Consider the following 11,018-nt stretch of genomic DNA (forward strand, 5'->3'; position numbering starts at 1 on the left):
TATCTTCAGTGTCATTTTTGCATTTCACAAAGCAGACTGGACCCTTTGGAGGGCCGGATTTGGCCCCCGGGCTGCATGTTTGAGACCTCTGGTTTAGATATTCAGCATTAACAATCTATTCTCTCTGGTTACTTATTTTTTTAAATTTTTTGCTGTGAATCTACCTAAACATTCAGTTCAGTAAATTAGTACTACAACCACAGATATACAGTAGATGCATTTATAGGCGTTGCAGCACATCATTTTCACACCCTCCCTTAAGTGTATACTTCTACCTCTCTCCTCAGACATCAAATTCTTATTTGTTATTATTTGTTGGTGTCTTTGAAACCACTGGGCCACCCTGCTGTCAACACTTCACAACCTCAGTGGATAATCTCCCCAGCTGTACCAGTCATATTAGTAAATGTGGAGCCTACAAAGTAACTGTGGCATGATAAAACTGATGCAATTCCCAGCTCTTTCTCACTTTTTGCCAGCGTCTCTTTTTTTTCTTTTTTTCTGTCAATTTCTCTCTGCTCTCCAGTGGCAGATGTGGTGAAAGGATCGAGGTGGTGGGGGGATGGGGGGCTGAGGGAGGGTGAATTTAGCTGGAGGGATTGCAGCGGTATGATGCAACGGCTGACTGGTCACTGGCACCTGCCTATGTGAAGAAGCAAAATAATTTTGATTAATACATTCTTTGTTCTTCAACACATCAGTTCAAAAAGGCTAATTCAGTCTGAGAAGTGTGCTTGCTTAATCTCAAGAGTCTGTCCATTCATTTCGGCCATTTTCGGCCTTTATTTGACAGCAGATAGCAGAGATGAGACAGGAAATAAGGACAGAGAAAGGGGAAATGACATGCAGCAGGGGTCATCCAGCCTGGAAATCAAACAGAGAAGATGCTGTGCTTCATGACTGATGTCCTGTGACAACTCCATCATAAAGGCCACCCCACACATCCATTTATCAAAGATGCCAGTATAGTGCATTTACCTGGATATGAGACACTGCACTACACAGGAGTATACATATTAAAGTGAGCCTGTATTCAACTTGCTTTCCTGAGCAAAAATATTATCACCGACTCAATTTCTCCACCTTGTAGAAATACCGTCTCCATCCTCTGTGGTGTCTATGAAATACTGCTCTGCTGTTACCTATGCCTTGCACGCTGGCCATGTCTGAGCTTGCACCAAAGGAGTACTCTATCATCTCTATTTCCTCTTCAACTCCCATTCTTATTACCTGCCATCCATTTCCCATCTCCTCACCCTTCTATTTCTCACTCTTCTCAGCGAGCTTATGGAGGAACAGATTTATGAAGTCATCTAGTCACTGGTGGCCACAATCCAGCCTGAAAAAATGATTCACTTATTGTGAAAAAGACAATGGTAGAAGATATTATTATTATGTTACGCGTCTTTGAGAAAAATTAGCGAATGTTGGCATCAATAAAAGAGTCATGAGGACTATTTTTAACTGTGCTGTTTCACTCTCACAGCATTCCATGAGTCAAACTACAACCTTATTAGCGATGTCGGACTAAAACAGAGCTCATCTTCATATCCACTCATACCTGTACTAGTAGTGACCCATAGTGTGCTGCATTTCCATATCAATAACCTCTCCCCATAGCACCTCCTACCTTGTGTAGAAGGCTTTGAATACAAATGTTTTCAGGTTGAGTACACTGCTAACAATAACATCTCACTGGGTGTTTGTTTTACCACTTTAAGAACGAGCCAAGGACATTTAGCAGAGGTCACCTTCAGCGTCCTCCACCCAAACCTCCAGCCATATGTGGCCTAGTTCGAGCTGGAGTGTTGATGGAGCCGTTGGCAGTACGAGATGAAGCCCCTCCTGCTCTACTTAATTACTTGTGTGATGAAGTGGTTCCCCACCAGCAGCGTCACTGTTTCACACTGTGTCAGGGGCAGGGCGGACACACCGAGCTGACCAGTCTCACCTGACTCACCTTTCACTGTCTCCCCTGTCAGATCAGATTAATAATACACTCTCAACAGTTGGAGTGTGTTTTCCTTTTGTTCAAGTTAATCTCTTGCAGTTCTGACTCTTTCATTCAAGCGTCTCCCTGCTTCGCTTCTTTGTAGAGTCATTGACTTGAAGTATTAATTTGGCAAGGATGAAACTTCTTTAGTAAGACGCTCGATACTCACTTTGTTCCTTCTTTATTACAGAAAAAGAGGCGTTATTGACCGTCCAAGGCTTCATTAGAAAGCTTCCTTGTTGTCTATTGGATTGGACATTTTGAACATTTTCAGCATTGAACATCTATTGGGAGTACAGAGCGCTCATTCCGGGGTGTAGAGTATAAAGTGGAAAAGCACTGACTCCAAACTGTACCCACTGAGAACATTAACCAGAACATTAACTGTTGCTGTAGCAACTCACCACACATCTGAAGAAAAGTTGAACTTTTTAAGCAAACTAATTTCTCAAAATAGTGCAGTAGTTAACACAATTCTCGGAGGGTCTTCTCATTTCAAACGATTCAGTGTTAAGATTTTAGATGAGCACATTAGTAATTAAATACTTTGGAAACCATAAGTACACTATTTTTTTTTTTTTTAATCATTTGGACGCTATTTAACCATCGATAAAACTGTGATATAAACATCTTCCCTTTATGACTGTATTTGGCAGTATTTTGGACAAGACTTTCTTTTAGATGATGAAAAAAACACCACAAATGAAAAACAACTTTATACTCTTGACTGTGTCTTAGGTTTTCTCAGTGGGTTTTTTTGCTACAGTAAACAACATTATTTTAGGGCAGTATCCTGAGCTTTTCCACAGTAGTATAAACAACAATCAGCTATGATAATGTATTCTTGATTGATGAATCAAAATGCTTGCTGAGCAGGAGTCCCTGGTGTGTCTGAGATGGTGTGTGGAGGTTTGCACAGGTGAACAGGTCTGCACTTGTGGAGACACTTATCACAGAGAGCAGAAACAGTCTAATGCATGCCACGAATCCTCAATGACATCAGAGAGTTATGCAGTTTGAGCAAAAAAAAAATTTGCGGTTTAGCTTTGTGACGTGAATGCAAACTGAAAACAGGATCCTTGTCTGTATATCTTTACATATATTAAGTGCAGAGATGCAAGAAGAGAGAACTGACTCGCTCATGAAACTGTACTTTCTGGATTAACAGAAAAAGTCACTTACAAGTACTGTACTTTACTTTGTATCAGCTATTGTCAGAGTATAAGAAAGTCCGTAAAAGTTAAAAAAAAACAAACAAACAAACAAACAAAAAAAAAAACCTATGTGAGTATGTGTGAGCAAATGGAAGGAGCCAAATAAGCAGCTACAGCAGAGGAACAGCAGTCTGTGGCTGCTGGAGGGAAGCGTCCTCTCAGTTCAGTCGATAGGCTTATGTTCACCTTCACTGACCCAGTGCACCAGCTTAGCAGTTTGTGAACACAAAATGTAGCAACGCAAATGAGAATGGTGTGATAATGGGGTTATGTAGCACTAACTCGATACAGGAAAATTAATATAGGTTTAAAAAACTGTACAGTGGTCACTGATTTAATGTATAATCTGACTGTAGGTTATGTAACATGTGACCAACGGGTACATGTAACGTCTGACAAAATATTGAAACACACAAAGTGGGCCTTCAAGCGTGGTTGTGTTTGACACGTCCAAGTTGGATCTTTGAAAACGTTGAAGTCTTCTGTAGATGAGATGATTAAAACAGAAATCTTAGTCTGACTTAAATTGTTTCGACTCAGTCTTCAAAGAACAACAAGCACTGTGTAGCCTAGAAATGTAACACTCTGCCGCTTTAGCACATACTGTATGTAGACAACATTATCAATACATGTTTGTAGACAAGAAGCCAACTTGAACTTGACTTGATCTTCTATATGTTGATAATTTCAATTTTCCAGTTCAACCTCTTACATTAAGTATGACATTGTTCACTTAGACTATAACCTATTTTGTTTAACAATATTTTAACCTACTTTTTAACCTCCCTTCCATCTTTAGTAAACTCATCCGCTACATGTTTATCATTTTTAATCTTTTACTTTGCAAAGATTACACACATTAATGTGAGCTAAATTAAAGCACTCTGCTCATTCCTTAGCTTTAGATTATTTGGGTGTGGCACCAATCAATGACACAACATTTCAAACAAGTTATTCATATGTTCCAGCAACAGGCCCCTCTTACCATTTCTCACCACAAGCCTGTTGATCTATGACACAGCAACATGCAAAAACAGAAGTGAAAACTTCTCTCTTTACCCGTCAGATGTTTAATAACATGTAGAAATCATCTTTTCAGTGGTTATTTTCACATAAACAAAAATTCTGGCATCACATAATTACACTGTAAGCCTGGATAAGTAGAGTTTACTCAAAAAATTTGAGGAGAGTGATTGCACTTAAATGATATGAGTAATGATCGACTAATCACTTGGTTTAAGTAGGTTAAACTTTAATGCTAAAAGTATTGAACTTAAACTATTAAGTAGAAAACACTAAAAGACAAGTTATTTGTATTTCAAATCTGTCGTAAAATCAACCCCACTGTCCAACCATTCAACTCAGCATTTTAGGTTACGCTGACTAACATTCTAAATTGCAGCCAGATTAATTTAATATTGCTTAAACAAGTATTTTTTTAAGGTGGTCAAACTCAGAGTAATTCTCCTGACCATAACAGTTTCGTTAATATTCAACTTTAAGTTCTGCAGCATGAGTGGAAGCTTACTCAGTGTCATTAGTCAGATTAGAAAGTATTGTATGTTTGATACAGTTTCCAAATTATCAATTTCAGAGAACAAATACAGGATGAACAGGAAACCTATTGTTCTTCCTCTGGCTCTGACTCATGGTGCAGCTCTACAAAAATACAAAAACAAACACAAAAAGGCCAATAAACACTGCCATACACACATTAAATCCAAAATAACACTAACACCACAACCCCGCTGAACCCCTGCACAGAAAAATAACACATTTTCAACAACATGCCCAATACCCATAATGCAATGCGAAGATAAAAAGGTGTGGTCATGACTAAAACTTAGTGATTTAATTCCATTCAGCTTAAACTTTTTCGTACTTTCAACTATGTCAACAAATTAGTAGAATACACTGAACATTTTATAGTAACATCATAAAACTTAAATCATTTAAGTGCATTGTAATTAAAGCATTTTTAGTAAATACAAATTCCCGGCTTACAGTGGCATGCACAGTAAATTCCTTGGATGTGTTTTACTGTCCAGTGGTCTTTTCAAGTCTTCACATCACATCAGTCTTATTTTCCAACTCAGGAAAACACAGGCACATTTGGCACAAGTACTCTTTCAGCCACTAGTATTATTGAAATATTGATCCATTGCTTCAAACTGAATGTAAAACATCAATTTAGTGCTGACTATTCATCACAGAATTGCAAAGTGAACATAAACGTTTTCATTGAATAATTTGGTTCAAGGCTCCATGGGACACATTCATCTGGGTTGGAGCCTCAGCTTTAGAGATAAAGATAAAAATATGGAATCAGAAGTGCATGCCATGCAAACCCTCGTGTGCCTCTCGTGCATGAGTTCTACGTCACAAAGTATGTGTAGTTTGTTCATTTTCGGCTTGTCTCAAACACATCCTGATGAAAATGCACAGCTGCGACTTCCTGCCCACATAAAGCGGTTTATTGCGGGTGGAGTTACTCATCACTGTCCTGCTTACAAAGCGCGGCGCTGATATCCAAAACGTCCTGACCTGTCATGTCAAGTTAGACAGTCATGTTTGCTTTGGTCGACAAGGTCTCAACCGATTACTTTGTCTCACTTGGTCGCACCAGGCGCTCATCCGCTTGCGCGACAGAGGCTACAGCGCGCTGTCCAAAGCGGGCATTAGAGTAAGTGAATCCTGTGTTGCGAGGAGAGGACACAGACATAGTGGGAGGACTCTGTAAATCACAATCCGTTCACTGGGAGGGAAACAGAATAGGACGGAGAGGCTCACGCACAAGTCCAGCAACGGAATTCCGTATTGTTTACCCTGTACCAAGTACCGAGGAGCACCGTTGCGCAGTCTTTACGCACAACCACAGGAGCGGACTGAGGGTGTCTGTCTGTCATCACCATGTCAGCGGCAACTGCGTCCATAGGAGATGTGTCCAGAACTGACAGAAACGACAGCAGTGATGCCAATAACTCAGGTAAGACACAAATAAGATACATATAAAATAAATAGGAGCCAGGCTGTTAGTCCTGTCCGGGTCGAGCGTATAGTCGATGGATACTTATTTTTGGCACATTGCATTTATCAGAGTTATATTCATTAAATATTAATATACTGCACTGCATGGACATATTTTAGAAGTATGAAATATACAAATTAGAGTCTAATATTCACCCCTACACTTGTAGTTTTTTGGGGTGTGTGGAATTTCTGATGAAATCCAAAATGCATTTATAATACTGCAAAATAATCTAAAATAAAAGCATAAACATGCATTTTTAGACCAATGGACTAGGTTCAAATCTAAGTTGACGATTTTTAAAAGAAGAAAATGTGACCTAATGGAAAATTTAAAAAGAGGAAGTGAATGGGAAGACAACAGCAGCACCTTTACGATTTCATCGTTAACTCTTCAGTCGACGCACACAGCAGGGCGTCTCTGGCAGCCTCACATGCAGGCGTGCATGACATAGAAGTGATGCTGTGCTGATCAGCAACGAAGTGCGACCTTGTGTTACATAAACGTAAATATGGTGGACCATTGTCTACACTGTATGTGTTTCACTTGCCAGGACCAGTGTCTCCTGTCTCTGTGAAGTGAACCTTGTTTACATTTTTAGAAAGAAAGCAAGTACTTTCACTTAATACTGAACACACTACACTTAATATTGAATTTTTTTCTATCTTTCTTTCTTTCTTTGTACTAATAAACCAGAAACTATCTTTTATTCCTTCAGTTATCACACTTTTAAACTCTGACAGAAGCCATTTTAGTCATTTTGTGTGATTTTTTGTTGTTTTTGGTGTTGTTTTCTTTTAATACTAGCGGAACCAATAGGGTCTTTTAGTCTTTTAGTCTGCATTGGTATTTATTGATTATTTATTGTTGATTATTTAAATGCATTTATTCATAGTTGCTTTCAATAGTCCTGTATTTGTGCACTGATTTATTTATGTTTGTCACATTGTACTTTGGATGTGGGCTGATGTCTGGGCTGATGACTGTGGTAAGATGCAAATGAATTGCCCTTGAGGGATAAATAAAGTTTTCTGAATCTGAATCTGAATCTGAACTAAAACTCCTAAATCACTTCAACAGTCTACAACTTCAGTGTTCTTTTGGAGCATAGATTTTTCCTCCTGTAATATTGAAATTGATGATGACCAAAACTCTTTGCTGTGTCAAAACTCCATTGTTTTCAAGCAGAAACCAGAAGCAGGTTTTCCTCAGTAAACAAAATGGTTAAGAGTTATCCTGGGCCTGATCAGTTCTGTTGGAAATCACCGAACTGATGTCAGTGTTTATTTGCATTCCAACTGTTTGTGTCATAATGAAATGATACTCCTATGTTATGGCTTCGTACTTCGCTGACACACTATGAGTCCTCCCTCCTGTAATGTGCTGAACATTGTGCTCTGCTGTTTGATAACTGGTTGTTTAGCATGGCTCCAGATGGGCTGAATGTTTCCACCAGCCTTGCAGGCCTTTTGTTTAATGATTTATCACATTTCCTGCTTCGATACTGTTAGAATTCAATGCAGCAAAGCAGTAGACTGTTATGGGGGGTTGGTGTTTTGTCACACGGTGTTGTGCAGCCCCTACAGGGGTTCAGAGCTGATAGCTGTGGAATTACTGCCCTACTCCACAACAAATCTCATCTGCAGTGCTCCCTTCTTTGTTGTTCATAGTCCTGAGGAGTACTGTGCTACTTGATCATCACTGTGGAAACTCATTTACAAATGCAGATGAAGCATTTAACATATAAGTCAATCAGTATTTTTGTTGCATGCACTATGTCTGTTTCATGCCATCACCAACAGACCATCATGTCTTTTTCTTTTAGGTCAGACCCAGGCTCAGTGCACACCCATGCCCCTGCCAGCCCTGGGCTCCCAGAGGATCATCCAGGGCAATGGTACTAACGTGGGCACCGTTATTTCCCTGCAGTGTCCAGCCAAACACAAGTTGGTTGGAGGTAATCTGATGTGTGTCATGATGACCAACAGCACCCAGTGGGTGGGGGAGACCTACTGTAAACGTGAGTAGACAGAAAAGAAACATGATATTGGAATGCATGTAAATGTATAAAGAGTGGCGCTGGATTTGTGTGCTCATTACCCTCATGAATGTATTTCATATGCACTTGAAATAAGGAATGTGTGTGTTTGTCTGCAGATGAAATGTTCCAAAAGCTTTCACTGGGAGTGTTGCAGAATTGCAGAGACAGCAAAACATCCTCTGAACTATCTGTTTGCTCATTATTCAGACACCATGGAATATATATTAAATATTATGTGATTGGCAGCCTTTCTATTGAATGAAGTTATTATATGAAGTTAAGTTAAATTTGGCCTGAAATAATTAATACTTTAAATTATGGGAGAATACGTTCGAGAAAAAATAATTGTTGCTCGAGGATAAAGCTCATTAAAGGAGAATATTAATGCTAATGCAGGCAGACCAGGTGCACGTTTAGTCTCTCTTTTGGTTAGTGAGTGGAAAAAGTGGGAGCGCAATCTTAATTATATTTCGGGATCAATCACCATGGGAGCGAAGGAGCTGTGTGATGTGAAACTGAAAGAAATTGAAAAGCAAATTTACATTTTATTGTCCTTTTAATGATGAGAGGGCAAGTGTGCTTTGCTGTAAAATGACTTTATTTCAATCTTTCTCAGAGTCTTGATGTATTTGAGTTGTCTGTGTAGCAGACATTATCTGTTAAGACAGTGTGGTATAATACTTTGTGTGGTACTTGAGTGTGATTTAACATGGTAGTATAACGATTTTACTGCATGATCTATGTGGCCGCCTTGTAAGTGCTGTGAGTGCTTGTTTTTTGAGTGCATGACATATGTGCATGGAAATTAAGTCAGTAAATCAGTTTCCTGTCTTTAAACCCAGCGCTTTCATACAATGAGGACTACGGTTTCCGTGTGGCTGTGTTGGCATCTATTGTGAGCTCGGCCATCATCTTTCTCATGTCCATGGCTTTCCTCACCTGCTGTTTATTAGACTGTATTGAGAAGGACAAACGGGAAAAGCTGGAGAGGTCAGTGAAAGTAACTGATGCAATAAAACACAGAATTCCATCCTGACATTTGAGTTTTAAGTCAGTTTTCTTTGACAGATGTGTACTGATGCGCTATGACATTAAATGTGTTTGCAGGGAGTCAGATGCGTGGCAGTGGGAGGAGCAGGCCCAACAGCAGGAGCACAGCAGGTCCCGCTACAATCATAAGGGCAGAAATAATAACAATAACAACAGCCAGGAAAAAGTGCTGTCACTGTGGGATGCACACAGCCCTCTGCCATGTGACAACTCACAAGCCTGCAGGTAAAAAGTGACCTGACTTTTGCCTAAAAGCTCCAAAAAAAACAGCAAATACTAGCCGACCATGCACTGATCAAAATTCATATCTTGCCATCTGCAGGTGTCCTCAGCAGTATGGTTATGGTTGGATCGCCCCCCCCTCAGCTCGTGCCTATAGCCCTGCTCCCCCTCTCCCAGGACAAGATTACAATCAGCCTCTGTTACCTCCAGACCCAGAATCTGCACCAATCTCCAGTCAGACTCAGTACCACAAACCTCCACCGTCAGCCTGTCAAACTACGAACCCAAGCCTGATCCAGATCTCTGCTGGAGGGCCTAGTATGGTGTGGCAGTATGGAGGAGCACAGCACGGCACTTTGTCTGGAATTACAGATGAGTCTAACCTGAGGAACATAAACTCCGCTAAGGAATTTTCCATAAGGATTATATCAGTCTGAAGATACGTTGCACCGAATGGGAACACCATCAGTCAGGAGTGTATTCTCTATATATAACAATCAATGAGGACAACATGCAGAATGAGGCTACACATTCCTTATCTTTTGTTTCATTCTTTCTGCAGTAGATGATATGAACAAACTAAACACAGATTGAACTGACAGATTTATGTGCCTTTTGTGAAACATGATGGCACACTGCCCTCTGGCGACAATGAGGAGTCATTGCACTATAATGACATCAATCTTGTAAGATTGTAGAAGGTCAAGGAGGTTTCTTTTTTAATTGAGCCTCATAGGCAGCAATTAAGTTGTTGTGTTGAGGTTTAAATTAACAATGAAGGTGTATATTAGGATCATGGTTCACAACATTTTTGGCAGCTGAGGAAGTTGACTTAACTAAAAAAAAGTTCACCAAAAGAAGAAAGCATGGGGACTCTGTACATATACATTTTTAAGGAATGTAAATAAAGATTTTTTTATAATGAAGAGGGATAGTGACTGTATACTGCAATGGGTGAATTCCGTGAATGCAGTTGTTTTCAAGTCAGCCAAACACTTAAAGGATGTACTGTATTTAAGTACCTCGTGTGTAATGTAGGATAATGTAGCTCCACATAGGAATGTCAGATTTCTAAAATAATTGAATGTATCAGGCCTACTTAAGATCATAAATATTGTCATTATTATTTTTTATTGATAAACCTATTATCGATGGAGGCCAAACAAGTGGCAGAATGCAAATGAAAAATAAAGTGATGAATGATAGTATTGTGATCCAGTGTGTAAAGCAGTATTCCTCTTGATCACAGGTGTCAAAGATGTGGCCCAGGGGCCAAAGGGTCCAGTCCAGCCCCTGGGATGAATTTGTGAAATGCAAAAATTACACTGAAGATATTAACAATCAAGGAGGTTAAAATCATTTTAGGTCCATTCAATCTAAAGTGGGTCAGACCAGTAAAATACTATCATAATAGCCTGTATATAATGAAAACCATTTTTCTTTTCCTTTGCTTTAGTGTAAAAACAGTCA

The 11,018-nt window shown here is 39.5% G+C and overlaps 1 protein-coding gene across 1 annotated transcript; it reads left to right on the forward strand.

Moving 5' to 3' along the window:
- The first annotated feature begins 5,739 nt into the window (after positions 1-5,739).
- On the forward strand, positions 5,740-10,762 carry susd3 (sushi domain containing 3). Its single transcript, XM_030138284.1, has 5 exons — positions 5,740-6,193; positions 8,061-8,255; positions 9,119-9,266; positions 9,384-9,551; positions 9,649-10,762. The coding sequence occupies exons 1-5, from the start codon at positions 6,118-6,120 to the stop codon at positions 9,983-9,985; spliced, it is 924 nt and encodes a 307-aa protein (XP_029994144.1). The 5' UTR covers positions 5,740-6,117; the 3' UTR covers positions 9,986-10,762.
- Positions 10,763-11,018: the final 256 nt, after the last annotated feature.

The sequence above is a fragment of the Sphaeramia orbicularis genome, chromosome 7, assembly GCF_902148855.1.
Source record: "Sphaeramia orbicularis chromosome 7, fSphaOr1.1, whole genome shotgun sequence".
In the NCBI taxonomy this organism is placed as follows: Eukaryota; Metazoa; Chordata; class Actinopteri; order Kurtiformes; family Apogonidae; genus Sphaeramia; species Sphaeramia orbicularis.